This window comes from Nelusetta ayraudi, unplaced genomic scaffold, assembly GCF_046127955.1.
Source record: "Nelusetta ayraudi isolate G7.1 ecotype Tasmania unplaced genomic scaffold, CSIRO-AGI_Nayr_v1 ptg000230l, whole genome shotgun sequence".
NCBI lineage: Eukaryota > Metazoa > Chordata > Actinopteri > Tetraodontiformes > Monacanthidae > Nelusetta > Nelusetta ayraudi.
This window is the reverse complement of record NW_027466279.1, coordinates 205,487-230,000: the sequence shown is the minus strand read 5'-3', so window position 1 is coordinate 230,000 and position 24,514 is coordinate 205,487. Positions and strand designations below refer to the sequence as shown.

At 47.0% G+C, this 24,514-nt stretch overlaps 5 protein-coding genes across 56 annotated transcripts in view; 1 reads left to right on the top strand and 4 right to left on the bottom strand.

Annotated features, from left to right (window-relative positions):
• elf2a (E74-like factor 2a (ets domain transcription factor)) overlaps positions 1-4,323 on the bottom strand; it is a 9,256-nt gene extending 4,933 nt beyond the window's left edge. Inside the window, exons 1-4 of the mRNA XM_076016527.1 lie at positions 4,019-4,323; positions 2,800-2,883; positions 1,741-2,017; positions 109-216 (exon numbers count right to left, since the gene is read on the bottom strand). Coding sequence (XP_075872642.1) covers positions 109-216; positions 1,741-2,017; positions 2,800-2,874 — 460 coding nt within the window. The 5' untranslated portion in view covers positions 2,875-2,883; positions 4,019-4,323. The remainder of the gene's footprint in view (positions 1-108; positions 217-1,740; positions 2,018-2,799; positions 2,884-4,018) is intronic.
• A 746-nt stretch (positions 4,324-5,069) lies between these two features.
• LOC142882080 (uncharacterized) lies at positions 5,070-6,475 on the bottom strand. Its single transcript, XM_076016615.1, has 2 exons — positions 5,915-6,475; positions 5,070-5,791 (listed from the first exon to the last, which is right to left on the bottom strand). Exons 1-2 carry the CDS (start codon positions 5,974-5,976, stop codon positions 5,143-5,145), a joined length of 711 nt encoding a protein of 236 aa, XP_075872730.1. The 5' UTR covers positions 5,977-6,475; the 3' UTR covers positions 5,070-5,142.
• Positions 6,476-8,749: 2,274 nt separating this feature from the next.
• Positions 8,750-23,324, top strand: LOC142882062 (NLR family CARD domain-containing protein 3-like). 5 transcript variants are annotated; one of them, XM_076016534.1, is made up of 14 exons: positions 8,754-9,005; positions 10,592-10,726; positions 12,022-12,141; positions 13,301-13,420; positions 13,842-14,023; positions 14,236-16,000; positions 16,288-16,461; positions 16,780-16,953; positions 17,267-17,440; positions 17,693-17,866; positions 18,039-18,212; positions 18,467-18,640; positions 18,958-19,131; positions 19,992-23,324. In XM_076016534.1, the coding sequence occupies exons 2-14, from the start codon at positions 10,611-10,613 to the stop codon at positions 19,999-20,001; spliced, it is 3,531 nt and encodes a 1,176-aa protein (XP_075872649.1). In that variant the 5' UTR covers positions 8,754-9,005; positions 10,592-10,610; the 3' UTR covers positions 20,002-23,324. The 5 variants fall into 5 exon arrangements, with proteins under 5 accessions (XP_075872652.1, XP_075872653.1, XP_075872649.1 ...); XM_076016536.1 differs by having other exon boundaries at positions 8,757-9,005; positions 13,905-14,023; positions 14,242-16,000; positions 18,958-19,141; positions 19,999-23,324; XM_076016535.1 differs by having other exon boundaries at positions 8,757-9,005; positions 14,242-16,000; positions 18,958-19,141; positions 19,999-23,324.
• LOC142882081 (uncharacterized) lies at positions 20,581-21,540 on the bottom strand. Its single transcript, XM_076016616.1, has 2 exons — positions 21,375-21,540; positions 20,581-21,251 (listed from the first exon to the last, which is right to left on the bottom strand). The coding sequence occupies exons 1-2, from the start codon at positions 21,434-21,436 to the stop codon at positions 20,654-20,656; spliced, it is 660 nt and encodes a 219-aa protein (XP_075872731.1). The 5' UTR covers positions 21,437-21,540; the 3' UTR covers positions 20,581-20,653.
• The window catches only part of mgarpa (mitochondria localized glutamic acid rich protein a), a 27,908-nt gene continuing 26,500 nt past the window's right edge, over positions 23,107-24,514 (bottom strand). For all 48 annotated transcript variants that reach the window (XM_076016558.1, XM_076016578.1, XM_076016587.1 and 45 more), the window contains one exon: positions 23,107-24,435. Coding sequence is in view for 1 of the 48 variants with exons in the window: in XM_076016555.1 (XP_075872670.1) it covers positions 24,433-24,435 (3 nt within the window). In the remaining 47 variants the exon portion in view is untranslated. The remainder of the gene's footprint in view (positions 24,436-24,514) is intronic.

The window sequence follows — 24,514 nt, the reverse complement described above, 5'->3', positions numbered from 1 at the left end:
ACAGCAGGTCATCAAACATCACAGCTATCCGCCACTGCAACACAAACACTGAGCGCCGCCAGCAGAGCCGCGACCGCTCGGGCCGGTGCCGGAACCGACGGTGTTTACCTGTGCTGCGCTCACTGTGCAGTCCTCCAGGAGACTCCATGTGCAGGAGGGCCTCGGCCGCTTCAAACGTCTTGTCAAAGCACACCATGTCGTGAGCCGACATCTCCACTGCGGAACAAACACACACACACACACACACACACACACACACACACACACACACACACACACACACACACACACATAAAAGTCGTGTGACCTGCAGAAACACTGACGTGCGTGCGTGAGAGCGTCAACGCTTTCAAACGTTGACTTCCTCCTGGTCGTCCGCTCGCACGGGCGGCCCGGCCCGTTCCTCCCTTCCTGCTTCCTGTAGGCCGGGGGCTGAGCGGCCGAGCCTCGTCGCTGCCACCAGAGGGCAGGCTCGCGTCACAACAAAGCTACTACCTACTGCTGCAGAGTGGAACGACCCCCCCTGATGGATTATTGACTGAGTGAGAATCAGAGGTTTATGAAAGCCCAGAGGAAAAGACCTGCGTGGCTGCAAAGAGAAGAGAATCAACAGCAGAGGTGACCGATAAACCAGCTGCATCTCCTCCATGTCTGCAGTGTCGTCACTGTCATTTCAATAAAGAGCTGAACACCCTGGTGGTTCTGGATGGTTCTAGGAGGTTCTAGATGGTTCCTGGTGGTTGTGGGAGGTTCTACGAGCTAAACAGCCTGGTGGGGCTTCAGAGACACTGACTTGGTTGCAACTTTTGCTTTGCTTCATTTTGCATTGACATTCATGTTTTCTACACTTTCCAGGATAGATTTTATTCTGGGTCGCCAAAACACTCCACTGCTCCGGCCCATCAGTCGTATAGAACCTAATGAATCTTTTGCCACATGAATCCACATCATAGCTTGCTCATATAGTTGATGTCTTCAGTGTGGATCTACCAGGGCTGAACGATGATGGAAAATAATCGAATTGCGATTTTTTTTTCCCCTCAATATTGCGATTCAATTTGCGAATTTTTTTTTTTTATCTTTCTCTGATGTGTTTTTCCACAAACAAACAAAAAATTCTATGTATTATAATAAACATATCAGATTTATTATACACAAATTGTTATTTTTTTATTGGCTAGGCTAATGTTAAGCTAAATGAAGCATGCATTAACATGAAAGAGCCTTTATTTATCTACCAGTGTTTTGGTTTTTTCTTAATCGGGCTTAGAATGATTTTCTTTGAGTCCACACAAAGCACAAAACAGCGACAGCTTCATTCAACCGATGCTAACACGCTAACAGCGTGCTTCGGTAGTTTGTTAGGCATTTATTTGTTTTCTCTCTCCCGACGCTGTTTTGCTACACTACGGCCACCAGGTGGTGTCAACCAGGAAGAGCTTCTTCTCCTTGTCGCTCCGTCCGTCCAGCTCGTCGCAGCGTCGACTCCGCCCACTGGCTGCTTTGCTTTGCTTCGTGCCGCTCGCAAAGTCACGTGACCGGAACTCCCGTCAATCAAATCGCAGTCTTAGCAGTTAGAAAATCTCGTTCTGTCCTATCGCGATATCATCGCAAATGCCATTTATGGTTCAGGTGCGTCCCAGCTTTTGAGCGGCGGTGTAAAAAAAACTCGTAATTCAAGCCAAATGCTCCAGACTGGGTTTCCTCAGCGCAGGTTTCTGGTGCTGCTCGCTCACTCACCCGTCTCCGCCACCTCCGTCACCACCTCCTGCTCCTCGGCCACGTCCTGCATCAGGTAGGTCTCGTCGTCGTAGACCAGGACCTGGGCTGAGTAGCACTCCTCCACCTGGGCGCTGGCCACCTCCTCCACAATGACGGCGGGGCAGCCGTCATCTTGCAGCACCACACCCTCCTCCTCCTCCTCCTCCTCTTCCTCCTCCACTTCCTCCTCCCCCACGATCACCGCCTCAATCTCCTCCTCCTCCTGGTCCTCCTCCTCGCCAGGTTGCTGCTCACACTTGGAACATTTTGAGAAGGGGGTGAGAAATGTGATGTCGCCGACGCCCCCCGGAGGGCACATTGAGCATTGTTTTTATTGGTTAGTAAAAAATCAGACGGGTGCATTTAAGCCAATAAAAGGGACACAGTCTAAACCTTACTTGTATTCTGCACATTAACAGGTATTAAATGCATCTACACAAGTCTCTGTCTGAGGAAAACATCGACTTATTCACGTTTGTTCAACAACAACAACAAAAAAGTTGTCATTGATTTTCAGAAGAGAAAAATTAAATTAAAACTAAAACTGCACCCTGCTTCATGGGTGAATGGGGGCTGGTGAGGAACCCTGACAAGGGGCAGCATGCGCAGCCGTCACCAATTCAACGTGGACGCTCATCAAGTCCAAGTCGATTATCGCTGGGGAAAAAATTCCCAGCACTTCCGATGCGTTTGCACAAAGGAAACACGCCGGGGGGGAATTATGAGGAGCACATTCCCACCCGCTGGTCAAGCTGCTGTTCTCATGCACCTGGGAAGCCACAACATACATTCCACTGCGCTGTCAGTGATGGAGGTTGTCCGACGTCACCACTGCTTCTATTACATTTGATGGATTGCTGTAATTTGATGCACTCTCTACACTCTGATTTACTTGTAGTTATGATCTTATGCACCCATTGTATTATTTTAACGCTCTTGCAAAGTGTATGAGTTTTCTGAAAAGTTTTTACAAATAAAAGGTATGACCAGTAGCAGTATTAGTAGTAGTAGTAGTAGTAGTCACTGGTTGACACTTACCTGCTGGCTCTCCTCCACCACGGTGACATACTCCACTATATTCCCTCCACCATCTGACACAACCACAGAGGTCATAACTCATTCCTGGCAAAGAGAAAAATAACAGAATATATATTTACTTCTATATTCATACTACAGACTTGATGGTTTTCTTTCATTTTCACGACTACATTACATTGCAGATTGTCCCACAAAGGCATCAAAACTATAAACAAACACATATGGAATATGTATTAAACAACAACAAAAAAACAGGTTTCACAGTTTAGATGATCTAGAGCAGCCACCCCACATATGAAGCACATAACATGACACACTTTCTTTTGCCACATTAATCCACCATACATTACTCATATATTTAATGTCTTCAGTGTGCATCGACGGTGTAGAAAGCAGTCGACACAGTAAAGAAACAGGTGCGTCCAAACTGTTGACTGCTGGTGTAAACGGTCGGACTGGAGAAATTAAACCACGAACAAACTACATCACACACACACACACACACACACACACACACACACACACACACACACACACACACACACACACACACACACACACACACACCGGATTCCTGACTTTCGGTTCTGGACTCCCGGTCGGGAAACGCCGCCAAAGTTTGGACACAACGGAACAGACGAATTATCCACACTATAAAACGTATGCAAAAAATATATCAAAATATGTATTTATATATATAATTCCCCCCGCCAAACAGTTAAATCGCCGCTCTTGGCGTTGAGATAACGGTCTGCGAATACGCTCACACTTCAAGTCTGCGTTTGCATTCCATTTGCGTCGCGAGAACGAAACGTCAAACTCCGAAGTGGAATTGAACCGAGCTCATTAGCTGCCCCGCATCGCTTTTGCAACTGCGCACTCCGGCTGCATGCCGAACGCATCGGTTTCCACGTCGCAAACCCGTGTACGTTTGTCACGCAGCGTCGCAACACAAAGACAAATACGAGTAGAGGCAAATTAGTTGCGTCTTCTGCTTTTTTTTTCCCCCCGAAGGGGAGCCCACCGGAAACCAGGCAACTTAGCCACGGCTAGCAAGTTGTGCGGTTTTTTTTTAGCTACGATTGCTACGTAAACACAACAGCGTAAATGTCAAACGACAACTCCGTTTCCGGCAGGACAAGGCGGCAACAATTCACACTTTACACGTTTTTGACAACACCGACGAATAACCGTCTCGACAATCGCCTCCCAAACTTACCTTGTGTTGTTTTTCCAAGTGAAAAGTAATCTCCAACGCTAGTTAGCACGTAGCTGGGCCTGCTGCTAGGCTAACGTCAGCTAAGTTGAGAAGGGCCCGAGATGCTTCACTTCAACTTGCGACAGGAAACACAAGTTTGCAAAGCCCTTTGACTGGCCGAACTGGCGACGGGTCGCGGCAGAAAAGCAAGTTGCTTTCTTATTCCGATTGCTGCTCCTTTTTTGGGGTCGATCCTGCTGTAGCCTTCCGGCGCGCCGCCACCTCTTCCTCCTCGGTAGAACATCCAGCGGGTCAAAGCGCAGACTGGCGTGACGTCACAGAGTTTGGAGAAACGCGCCTTTCAGACGCGTCTCAGAAACAGCACCGCCGCCACCACCAGCCGTCTGGTGGCAATAATAATAATAATAATAATAATAATAATAATAATAATAATTCTTATTAATGTTGCTGTTGTTGTTAACAATGAAACATGAAAATAATACAATAATTTGAAATCAATAATAATATTGAACTACTATTCATTATTATTATTATTATTATTATTATTATTATTATTATTATTGATAATCATCATCATCATCATCATCATCTACAATAGGCAATACTTATTAGAATAAAATAGTGTTTTTCAACCGTAATATTGTAAAATGACTTTTATTTTAGTTTGATAATGACAATACAGTCTCTTAATTTATTAACTCTCACTCAGCGTGAAACAACAGGTTGTCTCAGGAACGCACCAACCAAGACTGAGAATGCCCACCACTGATGTCCTCACGGGGGCCTCGGCCTTCACGCTGGAGAACGAGCCCCAGGACACCCGCTAGCCTGTTCTTTTGCTCAGGCGTTAGATTTGTTTACCTGCTTGTCATCCGTAACACATACGTTTGTATCATATAAAATATATCTCAATATTCTCCAGGTGAACATCCACCTCATCAACTGGACTGAATATTACACACGCACTTCATTCTGATTGGTTCTTATTTCTACAGTGTTTCATTGTAGCAGTGTTGATGTTGATGCAGCTCCAGAACAAAGATGACCAGCGTTTCATTTGGAATCTGAACATTTATTTTTTTCTTGTGGAAGTGAAATCATTTTACAAGCATCACAATGAGTTGTTAGAAAGAAGATTTTTCTGAAAAATAAATGAAAATGTCCTTTTCTGGTGACATAATTCTCTTGGCTGATTCTTTTCTGACCTCCTCCTCCATCTCCTCTTTCTTCTTCTCCTCCTCGTCCTCCTTCTTCTCTTTCTTCTTCTCCTCTTTCTTCTTCTTCTCCTCCTTCTCCTCCTCTTTCTTCTTCTCCTCCTCGTCCTCCTTCTTCTCTTTCTTCTTCTCCTCTTTCTTCTTCTTCTCCTCCTCGTCCTCCTTCTTCTCCTTCTTCTTCTCCTCTTTCTTCTTCTCCTCCTCCTTCTTCTCCTCCTTCTTCTCCTCCTCTCTCCTGCTGCGCCTCCAGGACCACCACCGTCGAGCCCCAGAGCTCATCTTCTGCTGCTGCTCGCCGGCGCCCCCTTGTGCTCGCCGGCGCCTCAGCAGCTTCTTCCACGGCATGCAGCCGTGGCACGTGGATCGGGGTGAAGCTTCCTCCTCCTCCTCCTCCTCCACCACCAGCTGTGGCCTGGGGCAAAGATCACGCAGGGCGTGGCGGTGCTGGAGCTCCGGACTGGGGAAGACCTGAGGGGGGTCCTGGGAGAAGCGGACCTGCTTCTCCGGTCTGGCTGCTTCGGGCTCCTGGCTCCTCCTGAAGAAAACACTCCTGTGGAGGCTGATGAAGAGCATGGAGAAAAAGCAAACATTCATCACCAAGATTGTTGTTTTCTAATTGCACAGTGAGCCAACAAGTCATTTTTTCAAAGTCAATCACAAGATGAGTGGAAACCTCGCTGACCTTTTGATGAGCCGCACGCCTAGTTGAGGCCTCGAGGCTCCGAGTTGACCCGTCGTCTCCATCCTTCTTCAGCAGCAATGCTCCTTCTTCTCTTTCTTCTCGTCCTCCAATGTCCTTCTCTTTCTTCTCGTCCTCCAACGTCCTTCTCTTTCTTCTCGTCCTCCAACGTCCTCTTTCTTTCTCGTCCTCCAATGTCGACTGGCGTGCGTTGCGCCGCTGTGCTGCTTTAACAAGGCCAGAGTTCTAGAATCCCAACAGCAAAGCGGACCTCTGAGGTCACGGTCTTTGATGAGGCTTTGACACACAGCAACATTCCGTCCACTTAAGACAAGATTCCAAATCCCACCTTAGATGCCACTGACATGGAATGGCCAGCAGGGGGCGGGGCCTCTGCTGCACTCGTCTTTGTGTTGACACTTTTCTACAAACTTCAGTAGTTAGTTCAATCAGAGCAGCTCTTCAAACTCCCTGATGAAAGCAAAGTTTTGTAGCCAATAATCAGTGGATTCACTTTATAGTCAAATCTTTATGAAACGTCCTGAACTTGACATGACAGCAGTATCAGGTTTGACCAGCAGGGGTCAGCAGATGACTTCCCAGCTTTGTGGCTTCCTGCACCGTAGACTCTCCCTCCACAACAACCTCAGCTGACTTGTCACTCACTGTGTTGTGACATCATGAGGGGACACTCAGCTTTACTGTATGATGTATGGTTAGTGCCCTCTGGAACTCAGACACTACATTACACTGAACCACATCGCCCTCCACTGGCCGTAGGATGAGCTGCAGTTGAGCGTCACAGCGTCCACTCGCACTGTGGCTGTTAGTTTGGTTGTGATGTGAGACAGTTGTTGAAATAAAAGCCCTGAATCAGTGACGACAGTCAGTGTTGATGAGCACTGGCCACTTTATTAGAGACACCTCGCCAATCTTTGCTTGGAGAGCTTCCACCTCCCGTGGGAGGAGCAACCATCCTCCATGTGTCTGCTGACTTCTCTCCAGGTTCTCTCTCATCAGAGATAAAGTGCCATCAATAATAGACTTTAAGTCTGATGATAGTGAACAGAATCAGACTTCTGAGCCCTACCACCTTGAAGGAGAATCATCAAGTGACAACCAGGAATTCCCACAAAATATTAATATGAGGTTAGGTACAATATAATGTGTTACGTGGGATCTGTGAAGGACTAAAAAAAACAAATGGAAAGAAGGCGTAGTCGAGGAGTTGCTTGGAATTTATTCAAAGCTTGAACAATATCTGAAAAAAATTCAAGACATACAGGCAAAAACATATACAGCTGAGGAGCTCTGCTTTAGCTCACCGCAGCTCAACACTCTTCTGCTACTGCCAGAACAGCCACCAAGCTCCTCCCCTGAGCCAGGTGACCAAGCAATTAGTCAATCAACGCAAATTATGCAGTTAAATCAACAATAAGCATCTTACAATATAGTTTACCAACATAAAACTGAAATGTCAACCGTACAATGGTCTTATGTAAACATCAAAAACCCCAAAAACCCGATCACATAAGAACAGGCCACCGCCCAGGGACTGCATATAATGCTGGGGAATCCTTTGCATCTGTTTGATGGGTGACACCTGCGGAAGTGGTGCATTGCATGCAAGTAAATGTATGTACGCGCGTGGGGCTTACAGCATTACAGGGACCAGAAGAAAGGAATCGTTAACATGATTTAGAAATAGAAAACAAGCTGAGGAAAAACTAGTGTGTGTGTGTACATGTGTGTTTTATCCGGTGCGCCACACACTGGGAGTGAGTGTGCGCCGTCACATCATCCCTCTTCTCTCAGAGGCTGGGAATGTGCCAGCCTGGACAGGTAATCGGCAACCACATTGGCTTTGCCCGACCTGTGCCGGATCATGAATCTATAGGGTTGGAGCAAGAGGTACCATCGAGTCAGGCGACTGTTATGATCCTTCATGGAGTTAATCCAGGTGAGTGCTCGATGGTCAGTCTCCAGATCAAACTCTCGTCCTAGTAAATAATAACGTAGGCTCTCCAGAGCCCATTTGATGGCCAATCCCTCTTTCTCCACAGTCGAACATCTGGTTTCACGAGGCTGCATCTTCCGGTTCAGGTACAGTATGGGACGTTCCTCCCCAGGGTCTCCTTGTGCCAAAACCGCTCCAAGGCCGACTGCTGAGGCATCGACCTGAACCAGGAATCTTTTGGCTGAAGTCAGGAGATCTTAGGGCAGGAGATGCACATAGCTGGGTTGTCAGCGTTTTGAAAGCTTCCTCACATTCGTCAGTCCAGGTGACAGGATTGGGTTGGTCTTTGCAAGTTAGAGCTGTGAGTGGGGCTGCTATCGTGGCAAACTGGGGAACAAACCTTCGATACCAGCCGACTAACCCCAGGAAAGACCGGACCTCCTTCTTGGTACTGGGTCGAGGGCAGTTCTCGATGGCTTCCACCTTATCCACTTGTGGACGGATCTCTCCTCTTCCCAGCCGGTACCCCAGATACTTTGTCTCCTGCCGTGCCCATTCACACTTGCCAGGGTTCAGGGTCAGCCCCACCTGATGGATCTTCTCAAGGACCAACTAAATTGTCCATAGGTGTGCATGTGAGTGTGAATGTTTGTTTGTCTCTATGAGGCCCTGTGATGAACTGGCCACTTGTCCAGAGTGTCAACTTCACCCAGTGACAGCTGGGAGGGGCTCCAGCAGACCCACGTGACCCTGAGCTCGGGACGAAGCGGGTATGGAAAATGGTCGTGAGGGCCCTCTGGAGTTCAGACACTTTATGACACAGAACCACATCGCCCTCTACTGGCGCAATGGAGACATTTGACGACTGTCTCACATCGCAACAACTGTCACTTGTTGTGATGTGAGACAGTTGTTGAAATAAAAGCCCTGAAATCTGAATCAGTGACGACAGTCAGTGTTGATGAGCACTGGCCACTTTATGAGAGACACCTCGCCAGTCTGTGCTTGGAAAACTTCCACCTCCAGTGGGAGGAGCAGCCATCAAGAGGCGGGAATAGAAACCGAAAGTCAAAGTTATCAGTCAGACTCCATTTTGTGTTGACGCAGTTTGAGCAGAAGTCAAAGTGAAGCGGTCGGGTGAGTTCTTCTTTGCTATGATCTCCTTTTCCAGCGGCCAAAAGTGGCCCCGTTAAGCCGCTAACGATCAAAGATTGTATTTGTCACATGACACATGACACAGCACCGCGGGGAAATGAGTTTCAAGTTGGAGATTCGACTGACATTCGCTCCGGAAAAAGACTGCACTGAAATGTGGCCGTGGCAACGTGACTGAAATAAGAGGAACTAAAGTGTCAAGGAAAAAGAATTTAAAAAGTAGAAAGTGGCGAGTTAAATATACGGTTTACAAGAGTACAAAGTTTAAAAAGTGGAAAGTACATATTTATCAATATAACATCTGTGGCGTTGGGGTTTGGCCGAGAGAAAGAAAGAGGGAGTGGTGGGTGTGTTGTTTGGGGGGGCAGAGAGAGCGAGAGAGAAGAAGTCAACATCGCCATCGGGTAAAAGGTAAAAGGAAGTTCTGTTAAAGTTCAGAGTGAGCAGAGTAGAAAACATCGCCAATAATGGAAAATTATTCATTGTGACGATTAAAATGAATACAAACTAAAGGAAAAACCCCGAGTCCTCCACCGCGGTGAAATGAGTTTCAAGTTGGAGATTCGACTGACATCCGGGAATGGACCGCTTCTACCCCACCAAGTGGGCCAGCCACTCATTTCAAGTGCACCCGTATTGCAGACATTACAGTAAACACACGGCGAAGAACACTACAGCGTGTTCTGTCTTCCTGTTTCAAAATAAAAGTGTGGAATAATTAAAGCAGATAATCTGTTTTACCACACTGCTTATGATTAATAATGTCACATGACCGAATAGATATTCAGGTAAAATGCTCATATTTTCAAATTACAAATAGGAACGATAGGAAAATGAGGGGGGGCGGGGGACAACAGGTGTGTCTCATGCAGCAGGTGGAGTACTATGATTCTACACTGATTTTGAGTCATTTGGTCACATGACCTAGAAGCTATTGAGCTAAAATGCTTTTTTTTTTTTTTTGTAAATGAATAAAAATAAAAAAATAGCAAAAGCCTTAAAATGTAAAATCCAGAGGTGTGTCTCACAGCAAGAAGGTTGTGGGTTCAATTCCGCACCTGGGACCTTCTGCGTGGACTTTGCATGTTCTCCATGTGTCTGCTGGCTGCTCTCCAGGTTCTCTCTCATCAGAGATAAAGTGCCATCAATAATAGACTTTAAGTCTGATGATAGTGAACAGAATCAGACTTCTGAGCCCTACCACCCTGAAGGAGAATCATCAAGTGACAACCAGGAATTCCCATCATTTAAGGTGCTTTATTTTGAATGGCTCCATCAGAATGTTCTGAAACTGAGTGAGGAGTCTCCTGGGGTGGTGCAGTACTGCCCTCTAGTGGAAGCATCCAGTGACAACAGGGAATCTTGCTAAAATCTTCATGTGAAGTCTAGTTCAGAGTAAAGCAACTCAGTGTGTTGTTGTCATTGTGCCCAGTGATGATCATAATGCCTGGTGTGGTCAGAGGAGCAGAACTCCAGTGTCTGCTGGCTCCTGTCCTGCACTCTCCCACTGCAGTGAAGTTCTGCACTGTGTTCTGAGCTGACAGTAGAACTGCTGTGTTTCACCTCAGACTGACTCCAGTTCAGGAGATGAATGGAGAAGTCAGACCAGAGTCTCCAGGGCCCAGCATGGTGTCTCTGAAGAGTGACCGCTCCAAAGATCTCCCTCTATTCTTCAGTAATGAACCTGGACCTCCTGAGACACAGTAAGAAAACTCTGGTCACAGACACCACCACTGACTGAAAACTGTGAGGCAGATCAGAAATCATTGCTTTCAGTATTGTGATTTTTAAAATCATTGTAAGTGTTTTTCTTTCTCTCAGTTTAATAATGTGAGTCCTCAGTGTAGCAGCAGCAGCAGCAGCAGCAGGAGGAGGAGGAGGAGGAGGAGGAGGAGGAGGAGGAGGAGGAGGATCTCCACTGCCTTGTCTGCTGAGCAGGAAATATTTTGTGATTTTACCCTGAGGCCTCAGAATAATAATAGATTATTACTAATCTATTACTATTATGACTATAGCATTGTGAATAATAATGGTGTGAACTAGCAGTTTGATCTCATGAAGATTGGAAGAATAAAGTCAGTTTCATATTGACTCTGAACGGATCATTGAGTCAATAGTCATCAGTTATTGACACTTGATTGACTGTCAAGGGATTCTGATCTTCCTGCCAGACTGGTCCAGAAAACCACCTTCATGGTGACAATGACCCAGTGACCTCTGACTGGTGGACTGGTGGACTGGTTGACTGGTGGACTGGTCAACTGGTGGACTAGTCAACTGGTTTAACTGGTTGACTGGTGGACTGGTCAACTGGTTGAATGGTGGACTGGTTGAATGGTGGACTGGTTGACTCGTGGACTGGTCAACTGGTTGAATGGTGTACTGGTTGACTGGTGTACTGGTCAACTGGTTGAATGGTGGACTGGTTGACTGGTGGACTGGTTGAATGGTGGACTGGTGGACTGGTTGACTGGTGGACTGGTCAACTGGTGGACTGGTTTAACTGGTTGACTGATGGACTGGTCAAATGGTGGACTGGTCAACTGGTGGACTGGTGGACTGGTGGACTGGTCAACTGGTGGACTGGTGGACTGGTCGACTGGTTGACTGGTGGACTGGTCAACTGGTGGACTGGTCAACTGGTTTAACTGGTTGACTGATGGACTGGTCAAATGGTGGACTGGTTGACTGGTGGACTGGTCAACTGGTTGAATGGTGGACTGGTGGACTGGTTGACTGGTCAACTGGTGGACTGGTCAACTGGTGGACTGGTTGACTGGTTGACTGGTGGACTGGTCAGCTGGTCAGCAACCCAGACCGTCCTGACTCTTCTCCTTCTCAGTTCTTCACTTTTCCTGAAGACCATCTAGAGATAAAGAGCAGCATCACTGTTGCTGCTGCAGCTCCTGAATCTGAGCAGCAGTTTGTCTTTAATGTTTCTCAGCAGACAGTTGATGAAAGATTGATGTTTTTGACTCAAGACATGTTTGTGTTGCAGATTTCAGGGACGGAGACAAAGGTCAGAGTCTCCAGGGCCCAGCATGGTGTCTCTGAAGAGTGACCGCTCCAAAGATCTCCCTCTATTCTTCAGTAATGAACCTGGACCTCCTGAGACACGGTAAGAAAACTCTGGTCACAGACACCATCACTGACTGAAAACTGTGAGGCAGATCAGAAATCATTGCTTTCAGTATTGTGATTTTTAAAATCATTGTAAGTGTTTTTCTTTCTCTCAGTTTAATAATGTGAGTCCTCAGTGTAGCAGCAGCAGCAGCAGCAGCAGGAGGAGGAGGAGGAGGAGGAGGAGGAGGAGGAGGAGGATCTCCACTGGCTTGTCTGCTGAGCAGGAAATATTTTGTGATTTTACCCTGAGGCCTCAGAATAATAATAGATTATTACTAATCTATTACTATTATGACTATAGCATTGTGAATAATAATGGTGTGAACTAGCAGTTTGATCTCATGAAGATTGGAAGAATAAAGTCAGTTTCATATTGACTCTGAACGGATCATTGAGTCAATAGTCATCAGTTATTGACACTTGATTGACTGTCAAGGGATTCTGATCTTCCTGCCAGACTGGTCCAGAAAACCACCTTCATGGTGACAATGACCCAGTGACCTCTGACTGGTGGACTGGTGGACTGGTGGGCTGGTGGACTGGTCAACTGGTGGACTGGTTGACTGGTGGACTGGTCAACTGGTTGAATGGTGGACTGGTCAACTGGTTGAATGGTGGACTGGTTGAATGGTGGACTGGTTGACTGGTGGACTGGTCAACTGGTTGAATGGTGGACTGGTTGAATGGTGGACTGGTTGACTCGTGGACTGGTCAACTGGTTGAATGGTGTACTGGTTGACTGGTGTACTGGTCAACTGGTTGAATGGTGGACTGGTCAACTGGTGGACTGGTCAACTGGTTTAACTGGTTGACTGATGGACTGGTCAAATGGTGGACTGGTTGACTGGTGGACTGGTCAACTGGTTGAATGGTGGACTGGTGGACTGGTTGACTGGTCAACTGGTGGACTGGTCAACTGGTGGACTGGTTGAATGGTTGACTGGTGGACTGGTCAGCTGGTCAGCAACCCAGACCGTCCTGACTCTTCTCCTTCTCAGTTCTTCACTTTTCCTGAAGACCATCTAGAGATAAAGAGCAGCATCACTGTTGCTGCTGCAGCTCCTGAATCTGAGCAGCAGTTTGTCTTTAATGTTTCTCAGCAGACAGTTGATGAAAGATTGATGTTTTTGACTCAAGACATGTTTGTGTTGCAGATTTCAGGGACGGAGACAAAGGTCAGAGTCTCCAGGGCCCAGCATGGTGTCTCTGAAGAGTGACTGCTCCAAAGATCTCCCTCCACTCTTCAGTAATGAACCTGGACCTCCTGAGACACAGTAAGAAAACTTGGAGTGAGGTCCTCTGCAGTCTTCTTCCTGATGCTGCTGCTTCAGTTCACATTTGTTGGGAATGAATGACTTATTTTAAACTTGTTTGAGCTCCTGTAGAATCACCACATCAGTTCATAGTGTTTGAGTCAAGAGGGAAACTGGCTGCTGGAGTTGCAGTGCAGGAGTTATTTTGAAATGAAGGATTTGACTGTTTGTGTTGCAGAAGAAAAGACACTCTGTGCTTCTAGAACAGACAGCTTGACCAAGTCATTTCAAAATAAAAGCTTAAACTTGACCTTGTTGGGTGTTTCATGTAATTTAGTATGAATGAAGAATCAAAACTTCAGTAACAGGAAAAATGTGTTCAAGACGAAAAACTATCATCCAAACTGTCCCACTGAGCAGTCAAACCCAAACTTCTCCACAGGAGGAGGAAGAGGAGGAGGAGCAGCAGCAGGAGGAGGAGCAGCAGCAGGAGGAGGAAGAGGAGGAGGAGCAGCAGTGGTGGTGGCTGTGAGGTCCTGACTGACCCAGTGTCCAGCAGCTCATACCGGGACCAGACTGCTCCATCAGCACTGCAACCTGCCAGTCACACCAAGACTGCTCACAGTAAGACTGTCCACCTGCACCTCCTTCACTTCTCCCTCTGAGATCCTTCAGGACCTCCAGTGAGAAGATTCACTGAGGGACATTGAGAGCAAACAGTCACACAGCAGCGGCAGCAGCAGCAGCAGCAGCTTCATCAAAGCAGCTTCAAGTTGTGGACAGGAAATGATGCTCACACTGTCACACTGATGTTTTCTTCTCCAACCTTCTCTCAGCTCCAGAGGTTGATGATGGTCTGCAGGAGCTTCTACAGCAGCAGAAGATCAGTCTGGAGAGGATATGTGAACATGTGACTGAAGGTGAAGAAGCAGGAAGTCAAACCCTCCTCAACAGCATCTACACTGAGGTCTACATCACTGAGGGACTGAGTGAGGAGGTCAACAGACAGCATGAGGTCTGGCAGCTGGAGACCAAGAATAACCTCCAAGACCGTCCAATCGGGTGCAGCCAGATCTTTGAAGCCTCACCTGAGCAGCAGGGACTCAGACTCAGAGTGGTGCTGACCAACGGCGTCGCTGGGGTTGGAAAAACCTTCTCAGTGCAGAAGTTCACTCTGGACTGGGCCCAGGGCCTGGAGAACCAGGACCTTCATCTGGTGCTTCCTCTCTCATTCAGGGAGCTCAACTTGGTCAAAGAGCAGCACTACAGTCTTCTGGAGCTGCTCCATGTTTTCCATCCAACGTTAGAGAAGCTCACAGCAGAGCAGCTGCATGTCGGCAAACTTCTCTTCATCTTGGACGGCCTGGATGAAAGCAGACTGGCTCTGGACTTTGAGAAGAAGCAGGTGGTGACTGACGTCACTCAGAAGAAGTCAGTCAGCGTCCTGCTAACAAACCTGATCAGAGGAGATCTGCTTCCCTCGGCTCTGCTGTGGATCACTTCCAGACCTGCAGCAGCCAATCACATCCCTCCGTCATGTGTGGACAGGCTGACAGAAGTACGAGGCTTCACCGATGACCAGAAGGAGGAGTATTTCAGGAGGAGGTTCAGAGATAGAGGAGATGTGTCCAGCAGGATCATCTCCCACATCAAGGCCTCCAGGAGCCTCCACATCATGTGTCAGATCCCGGTCTTCTGCTGGATCACTGCCACAGTTCTGGAGAGCATGTTGAGCTCAGAGCAGAGAGGAGAGCTGCCCAAGACCCTGACTGACATGTACTCACACTTCCTGCTGGTCCAGACCAAGAGGAAGCAGCACAAGTATGGAGGAGGTCCACAGGAGCTGATGGAGGCTGACAGGGAGCTTCTTCTGAAGCTGGGCCGGCTGGCATTTGAACATCTGGAGAGTGGAAACATCATGGTCTACAGTGAAGACCTGGAGAAGTGTGGTCTCAGTGTGACTGACGCCTCTGTGTACTCAGGAGTTTGTACAGAGATCTTCAGAAGAGAGAGTGTGATCTTCCACAAAACCGTCTACTGCTTCGTTCATCTGAGCGTCCAGGAGTTTCTGGCTGCAGTCTACTGCTTCCACTGTCACACCAAGAGGAAGAGGAAAGAAGATGGTCACTCTGGAGAATCCCTGGATCAGTTCCTGAGGAGGAGGATGGAGAAATCCTTGAAGAGTCCAAATGGTCACCTGGACTTGTTTGTTCGCTTTCTCCATGGACTCAGTCTGGAATCCAACCAGAGACTCTTAGGAGGCCTGCTGGGTCACACTGACAACCTCCCAGGAACCTTAGAGAAGGTCATCAACAACCTGAAGAAGATGAACACTGGTGGTGTTTCTCCTGACAGAAGCATCAACATCTTCCACTGTCTGCTGGAGGTGAAGGATCAGTCAGTGCATCAGGAGGTCCAAGAGTTCCTGCAGTCAGAGAACAGATCAGGGAAGCAACTCTCAGACATCCAGTGTTCAGCTCTGGCCTACGTGCTGCAGATGTCAGAGGAGGTTCTGGAGGAGTTGGACCTGGAGAAGTACAACACCACCATGGAGGGAAGATTGAGACTGATTCCAGCTGTGAGGAACTGCAGGAAGGCCAGGTAAGTCCAGATGTTTGTGTCAACACAATCAATCAATCAATGAGTAGTGAGTGAACACAGCTGCAGTTTCACCAGTGAGCATCATGTGGAGCTGAAGCAGCAGATCAGAGCAACAGTGTCAGTGTTGACTCACTGCTGTGTGAAGCTCCACTTGGTTCCTTGTTGCAGGAGAACTTCTAGTGTCCTTTGTGATGATGGAAGCAGCTGATCAGCTGTTGATGCTCCTTCAGTCACTGTCACACTCTCACATGGTGATGATCTTCTCACTGCTGTCTCCTTCACTGCAGACTGTCTGGCAGTGGACTCTCAGAGCTTCACTGTGCAGTGGTGTCTTCAGCTCTGCAGTCCAGCCCCTCCCACCTCACACTGCTGGACCTGGATCAGAACCACCTGGAGGATCCTGGAGTGAAGCTGCTCTGTGCTGGACTGCAGAGTCCAAACTGCAGACTGGAAGTTCTCAGGTAGGTTGCTGCCCTCTACTGGTGGACAGTGTGTCAGCAGATGAACGTCAGACACACAACATCTTGTCTCGTTGTTGTGATGTTTGGAGCTGCTCAGGGTGAGCAGTTTGGACCAGACGTCCTTCACCGTCACTGTGAAGGACGTCAGCAGCTTCTTTCTCACTTGGTTGATTTTCTTTGAGTTCATTTCGAAAAGGAAACTTGTTCACATCCTATAAAATATGAAATACGAGTTTTCTTCCTTTTCAATTTGATTGTGTTTTGACAGAATAACTTTGAAATAGTAATTTCACTCTCCATCATTTCTTCTTTATTCAGGTTGAGGGACTGCAGGTTGTCAAAGCTCAGCTGTGATTGGCTGTTCTCAGCTCTGAAGTCCAACCCCTCCCACCTCAGACAGCTGGACCTGAGTCAGAACCAGCTGCAGGATTCATCAGTGAAGGTGCTGAGTGGTTTTCTGCAGAGTCCAGACTGTAAACTGGAGACTCTGAGGTCAGTTCACCCTCTTCACTCTACAACTTCTATCATTCTTGTTGTTGTTGTCATGACTTTCACTTCACTGCTGTTGGAAATTTGCAATCACTGGTTTGTGTTTGAAATGAGTGGAACTGGTTTTAAAGGTACAGAGTGTAAAGTCCTGCCATCTAGTGGTCAGATTCCAGATTGCAGCACTCATTCGCTCGCCCCCTCTCTCTCTCTACCAAAGTTTTTCTTTTTAGTTGCAGATTCTGAAGTCGACATTTCACTTTGATGTTCAGAGTGATGACACCCTGGAAAAACTCTCCATCATTTCTTCTACATTCAGGTTGTGGAGCTGCAGGTTGTCAAAGCTCAGCTGTGATTGGCTGTTCTCAGCTCTGGAGTCCAACCCCTCCCACCTCAGAGAGCTGGACCTGAGTGACAACCAGCTGCAGGATTCAGGAGTGAAGGAGCTGAGTGGTTTCCTGCAGAGTCCAGACTGTAAACTGGAGACTCTGTGGTCAGTTCACAGCTGATTAATAGTCATGTGACTAAACAGGGTCGTTTGAAAATATTTTATTGTTGTGATGAATTATTCTGTTGTTATTACATATTGTTGTTTTTGTTTGATATTTCAGAAAATGTTTGATCAGTTTCACCCTCTGATCCCATCAGGAACCATTTGACAGAAAGAACTCTCTCTCTCTCTCTCTCTCTCTCCCACACACGGCCAACTGTGAATGTCTCTCTCCATCATTTCTTCTTTCTTCAGGTTGGAGGAGTGCAGTTTGTCAGAGCAAAGCTATGATTGGCTGCTCTCAGCTCTGAAGTCCAACCCCTCCCACCTCAGACACCTGGACCTGAGTGGGAACCAGCTGCAGGATTCATCAGTGAAGGTGCTGAGTGGTTTCCTGCAGAGTCCAGACTGTAAACTGGAGACTCTGAGGTCAGTTCACCCTCTTCACTCTACAACTGCTGCAGTGATTGTTGTCATCACTTTGAATTGACTTTGTTCAAATTCACTTTGATTCCATTAGAAATGTATAAAACTGGCTTTAAATTACACAAACACACACGCAACTGTGAATTTCTCTCTCCATCATTTCTTCTTTATTCAGGTTGTGGGACTGCATTTTGTCAGAGCTCAGCTGGGGTTGGCTGCTCTCAGCTCTGAAGTCCAACCCCTCCCACCTCAGACACCTGGACCTGAGTGAGATCCAGCTGCAGGATTCAGGAGTGAAGGAGCTGAGTGGTTTCCTGCAGAGGCCAGACTGTAAACTGGAGACTCTGTGGTCAGTTCACAGCTGATTAATAGTCATGTGACGAAACGGGGTCGTTTGAAAATATTTCATTATAGTGATGAATTATTCTGCTGTTATTACATATTGTTGTTTTTGTTTGATATTTCAGAAAATGTTTGATCAGTTTCACCCTCTGATCCCATCAGGAACCATTTGACAGAAAGAACTCTCTCTCTCTCTCTCTCTCTCTCTCCCACACACGGCCAACTGTGAATGTCTCTCTCCATCATTTCTTCTACATTCAGGTTGTGGAGCTGCAGTTTGTCAGAGCTCAGCTGGGATTGGCTGTTCTCAGCTCTGAAGTCCAACCCCTCCCACCTGAGACAGCTGGACCTGAGTCAGAACCACTTGCAGGATTCATCAGTGGAGGTGCTGAGTGGTTTTCTGCAGAGTCCAGACTGTAAACTGGAGACTCTGGGGTCAGTTCACCCTCTTCACTCTACAACTTCTATCACTCTTGTTGTTGTTGTCATGACTTTCACTTCACTGATGTTGGAAATTCAATTTGCAATCACTGGTTTGTGTTTTAAATATCTAAACCTGGTTTTAAAGCTACAGTGGGTGAAATCCTCCCATCTAGTGGTCAGATTCCAGATTGCAGCGCTCATTCGCTCGCCCTCTCTCTCGCTCCCACATTTTTTCTGTTTTTATTGCAGATTCTGAAGTCGACGTTTGAGTTTGATTTTCAGAGTGATGACACCCTGGAAAAACTCTCCATCATTTCTTCTTTATTCAGGTTGGAGAGGTGCTGGTTGTCAGAGCTCAGCTGGGATTGGCTGCTCTCAGCTCTGAAGTCCAACCCCTCCCACCTCAGAGAGCTGGACTTGAGTAGGAACCACGTGAAGGAGTCAACAGGGAAGCTGCTGGATGATCTGGTGGCCAGCAGAGACAATAAACTGGAGAGTGTGAGGTCAGTACTGGTTTGGAACCAGTGGATGATGGTTGATAACGTTTCCCAGTCACAGTGTGAGAGGAGGATGGTGCCAGTCAGCCAGTCACATAGCCCAGGTTAAATGAGCTTTTACTGTGAAGGGCGAGTCCGCTGTCGGTGCAACTTCCTGTCAGGCGTATCCACAGTTAGCTTGACAGCGATCCCAACTTCCTTTGCCACAGCATGGAGGAAGTGAACCATCAGAACAACCTCCTGCAAGGCGGCTACCACCCTGGAAGGAGAAGGAGGAGTCCGTCCTAGAAAAACAGTTGCATGGTCAGGGTCTTTGGGAGCCACCTGGAACCAGAACGGCTGGATCTGGGTTCTATGGAGATGTAGATGTTGAGCTCCGAGGCCATGGAGGAGACCAAGTGAACTAAATAGCAAGCAGAAGACAGAGAGATCGTGGACTCCTCAGTCAAGAAGGTGGTAGGAGTGCAGCGGAAGCACGTATTCCAAGACTAACTTCAAGAAGAAAGAACTGAAAGAGAAGCAAAGAAGTCCTGAAGTCAACAAAAGGCCCAAAATCAGACTACAAATCACTTCCTGTGTTTGTGTGTGTTGTGATATTATTGGTGCAACTCACAGGCTCCGTAGTCGTTCCTGACGTCTTCAATGCTTCATCCCTATTCAGTCCAGCCCATAATAAGTCACTTCCTTTGCTGTTGCTGTTATCTTGAGCTAACTCCAGCATCACACATGACTTTATTGTGGTCACATGACCTTCATCTTTGACACTGGCAACGTGTGACTGACAGTCTGTGAACAGTGAACGTCTCTGGGACGATGCGTTCAAGGACTGTGAGTGGTGACTCTACCGTCTCTTCTTCTCTCTACAGGTGGAAGTGATGTTGATGGAGGAGCAGCTGGTCCTGATGATCCAGCAGCAGATCTGACTGGACCATGGAGCTGAGGGAGAGTGGAGAGGAGAGCTCCATCTAGTGGTGGATCCTGCCCGCCCTGTTTGATTAAAGCCACTATTACCACATGACATATTGTGGGAGTGTCCATGTCTACAGAGCTTCTGCTGAGAGGAGCACAAAGTCTCTGACAATTATTACAAACATGCGCTGGTTTGTAATTACACCATGACAAGTACAGAGGAAGAGCAGTGTGCAGTACAGGACAGTAAAACACATACACTGGACTCATTTTATTGGCATCTGCTTTTCACAGTCCAACCACCGACTTTATTTAAAAGAAAAGACGCTCGTTGCCGTCGGCAAGGCCACCATGTGGTCCCAACGAAGTGCACATCAAAATGTTTCCCCTGGCAACAAAAGAACCGAACTTTGGTTCTTTCTTGTATTTTAACAAGAAATGAATTCACCGGAACATGAAATTATATTTTTATTGGTTCTTATTTCTACAGTGTTTCATTGTAGCAGTGTTGATGTTGATGCAGCTCCAGAACAAAGATGACCAGCGTTTCATTTGGAATCTGAACATTTATTTTTTTCTTGTGGAAGTGAAATCATTTTACAAGCATCACAATGAGTTGTTAGAAAGAAGATTTTTCTGAAAAATAAATGAAAATGTCCTTTTCTGGTGACATAATTCTCTTGGCTGATTCTTTTCTGACCTCCTCCTCCATCTCCTCTTTCTTCTTCTCCTCCTCGTCCTCCTTCTTCTCTTTCTTCTTCTCCTCTTTCTTCTTCTTCTCCTCCTTCTCCTCCTCTTTCTTCTTCTCCTCCTCGTCCTCCTTCTTCTCCTTCTTCTTCTCCTCTTTCTTCTTCTCCTCCTCCTTCTTCTCCTCCTTCTCCTCCTCCTCTCTCCTGCTGCGCCTCCAGGACCACCACCGTCGAGCCCCAGAGCTCATCTTCTGCTGCTGCTCGCCGGCGCCCCCTTGTGCTCGCCGGCGCCTCAGCAGCTTCTTCCACGGCATGCAGCCGTGGCACGTGGATCGGGGTGAAGCTTCCTCCTCCTCCTCCTCCTCCACCACCAGCTGTGGCCTGGGGCAAAGATCACGCAGGGCGTGGCGGTGCTGGAGCTCCGGACTGGGGAAGACCTGAGGGGGGTCCTGGGAGAAGCGGACCTGCTTCTCCGGTCTGGCTGCTTCGGGCTCCTGGCTCCTCCTGAAGAAAACACTCCTGTGGAGGCTGATGAAGAGCATGGAGAAAAAACAAACATTCATCACCAAGATTGTTGTTTTCTAATTGCACAGTGAGCCAACAAGTCATTTTTTCAAAGTCAATCACAAGATGAGTGGAAACCTCGCTGACCTTTTGATGAGCCGCACGCCCAGTTGAGGCCTCGAGGCTCCGAGTTGACCCGTCGTCTCCATCCTTCTTCAGCAGCGATGCTCCTTCTTCTCTTTCTTCTCGTCCTCCAATGTCCTTCTCTTTCTTCTCGTCTTCCAACGTCCTTCTCTTTCTTCTCGTCCTCCAACGTCCTCTTTCTTTCTGGTCCTCCAATGTCGACTGGCGTGCGTTGCGCCGCTGTGCTGCTTTAACAAGGCCAGAGTTCTAGAATCCCAACAGCAAAGCGGACCTCTGAGGTCACGGTCTTTGATGAGGCTTTGACACACAGCAACATTCCGTCCACTAAAGACAAGATTCCAAATGGATGGTTAGTGCCCTCTGGAGCTCAGACACTACATTACAATAATCATAATAATAATAATAATAATAATAATAATAATAATAATAATAATAATAATTCTTATTACTGTTGCTGTTAACAATGAAACATGAAAATAATACAATAATTAGAAATCAATAATAATATTGAACTACTATTCATTATTATTATTATTATTATTGATAATCATCATCATCATCATCTACAATAGGCAATACTTATCAGAATAAAATGGTATCTTTCAACCTTTTTTGACCTTTTTTTCATTTGACACACTACCAACCAATGCAGTCTCTTAATTTATTAACTCTCACTCAGTGTGAAACAACAGGTTGTCTCAGGAACGCACCAACCAAGACTGAGAATGCCCACCACTGATGTCCTCACGGGGGCCTCGGCCTTCACGCTGGAGAACGAGCCCCAGGACACCCGCTAGCCTGTTCTTTTGCTCAGGCGTTAGATTTGTTTACCTGCTTGTCATTGTTTGGACACAATAATCCACGTTGTCCTCTGCAGTCCGCTGCCCTTGACCAGGATCAGAACCAGGATCAGGACGAGGATCAGGAACAGGACCCAGGCGCAGGACAGTGCTCAGTTCAGAGTGTGATTGCGGAGTTCATTGGCTGCTCCAGACCAGCGGTTTCATTGATTGCTTTCAGCAGTAAAACCCTGGGTGCAGGAGTGTTGCCTCCATGACAGAAGCCTGCGCCACACTGCAGGTCTCACAGCGGTGTCAAACTCAAACACACAGTGAGGCCAAAATGTAAAAGTGGGACATACCAACAGAGCATTCGGGGATTTGTAGTATTAGCAGTGCATGTGCTGGATAATACCAGCGGGCCACCAGCTGCAGTGGTAATTTAGTATCGGCCTCGCGGACCAATCGGCCAGAGTTTGACACCTGTGCTTTGTCACTGTTAATGTTTGGTGATTGTGTCTGAATTTAATGACGATTCCCTGCAACCGCTGTTATTAGGAGGCAAAGAGGAAAGCTGGAGTTGAAAGCTCCAACTCGTCTTCCTCACAAAACTACACCAGCATAGAAAGTCTGTTTTACAGCAGCTGTTGGGCACGACAGGGTGAAGGAAAACCACCACTTTGCCTTTAAAAAATGTCCCCCTTTTTGCACAACAGATATTTATCATATTTTGTTTAATTGTGGTAAATACATTTTCATTAGTGTTTTTTTTTTGTTGTTTCTATTTTAATATATATATAGGTTGTTCTTTTATTCTGGTCCATTCAATTTGTTAGTATACGTTCCTGACACTGATCTATCTATTACTAAATGAATGGGATTTTGTGTGTAAAAAGTTGACATTTCATGTGTAACTTTTGGCTTCAAATAAAAAGAAAAAACAGAGAAGAGAAAAAAAAAATCATGACCCTTTTTTATTTTTGACACGAAAACAAACACGGGAAGAAAAAAAAAAAAACAGTGTGAAACAGACTATTCAATCCTCAGCCACACTCCCCTAAACAGTGAGAAACCTCCATGTAAACCCTTTGAATATACACTGAATGCATTTGTCTAACGTTCTACTGTACTACGTAAAGAAAGAACTAAAGAGTCGAGGGAAAAAAAAAACAGAGAAGAAAAGCGGGCTCCTACGAGAAAGCCAGCAAACATTTCACAGCACAGACTTTTCTTCCGACATGCCAAAGCTCTTCATTAGCAGCCACGCGTCACCTCACACAACACATCAGTTTCCAAACAATTCATACCTTCGGCAAGCTTTAATGTAACACGTCCACACCGGACAGATCTCCATGAGTGGAAAAACAAAAACAAAAAAAAACAAAAACAGGTTTGAGACACGTTCACAATCACACCGGCATGGCTGGCAGCCAAACATGACCCCTGACTCGTTAACCCGTTTCACTGAATAAGATGTGGAGTGTATCAATGGATCCATATCTCTCTGCCCACATACACACACAATAGGGTCAGAGAGGTTGCAAAGTCACCATCCAAGTATCAGAAAAGGTTTCAATTGGCAGCAGAAGGTTGAGGACAGGAAGACACCACTCACCTTGGTAGACGAGCCGCAGTGCCGCTGTCTGTCAGACTAAACATTCACGACCGTTTCTCCCTCACACCAGCGTACCAACTGTCGACTCGGCCACTAACGCGGAGAGCACAGGGACCAGATCTGTGGCAAAAGCTGACGTTTGAAAATGCAAGGAGGTAGAAAGAGGCTGGCGGGCCGGTGTGCTTGGTTGTTTTCAAAAAGAGTTTCTCGGATGAGAGACGGGGGCAGCAGGAGAAGGTGGAGAACACCTGAGGTTGGGCTTCAGTGGAAACCATGATGAATGTTCACAGAGTAGGAGGTGGAGAAGAAGAAGAAGTCAAGTACATCTTACGGTAAACAAGCCGAACGGCTCAGCTTTGCCACAATACTGAACTGGTTAGAATTCACAGATGGAGATTTTTTTTTTTGTAACAAAGTCCTGCTGGAGTATTTGTTCAAGCCCATCAGACGCGTCAGAGTGAAGATGTGCAAGTATGAGAGTTGAGCGTCGAGCTGCTGAGAATTTGGGCCTCGGCAACTCGACGATGGTCCGAACATTCCGTCTATTCTGACAGCGCAGCCAGAGCACAAAACGAGTCCACTGCTGGTGACAGGGAGCGGGGAAGGTGAGGAGGAAGGCACACCCCTTCTTCTTCTGCCGGCTGTGAAGTCATCATTCAGGAGTCTGTCACTGTGGTAGAGGACAGAGGACACAAGGTCACGAGTCTGAGTCAGAGTTCCCTGTGGTGTAACAGCACGGTCATGTGCGC

Excerpts from the sequence above, each read along its gene's own strand:
- LOC142882080 (XM_076016615.1), bottom strand. The coding sequence starts at position 5,976 with ATGGAGACGACGGGTCAACTCGGAGCCTCGAGGCCTCAACTAGGCGTG. Across the intron at positions 5,792-5,914 it reads GGCGTGCGGCTCATCAAAAG|CCTCCACAGGAGTGTTTTCT; the intron begins GTCAGCGAGGTT and ends GCTCTTCATCAG.
- LOC142882062 (XM_076016534.1), top strand. The coding sequence starts at position 10,611 with ATGAATGGAGAAGTCAGACCAGAGTCTCCAGGGCCCAGCATGGTGTCT. Across the intron at positions 16,001-16,287 it reads AGGAACTGCAGGAAGGCCAG|ACTGTCTGGCAGTGGACTCT; the intron begins GTAAGTCCAGAT and ends CCTTCACTGCAG. Across the intron at positions 18,213-18,466 it reads TGTAAACTGGAGACTCTGTG|GTTGTGGAGCTGCAGTTTGT; the intron begins GTCAGTTCACAG and ends TTCTACATTCAG.
- LOC142882081 (XM_076016616.1), bottom strand. The coding sequence starts at position 21,436 with ATGGAGACGACGGGTCAACTCGGAGCCTCGAGGCCTCAACTGGGCGTG. Across the intron at positions 21,252-21,374 it reads GGCGTGCGGCTCATCAAAAG|CCTCCACAGGAGTGTTTTCT; the intron begins GTCAGCGAGGTT and ends GCTCTTCATCAG.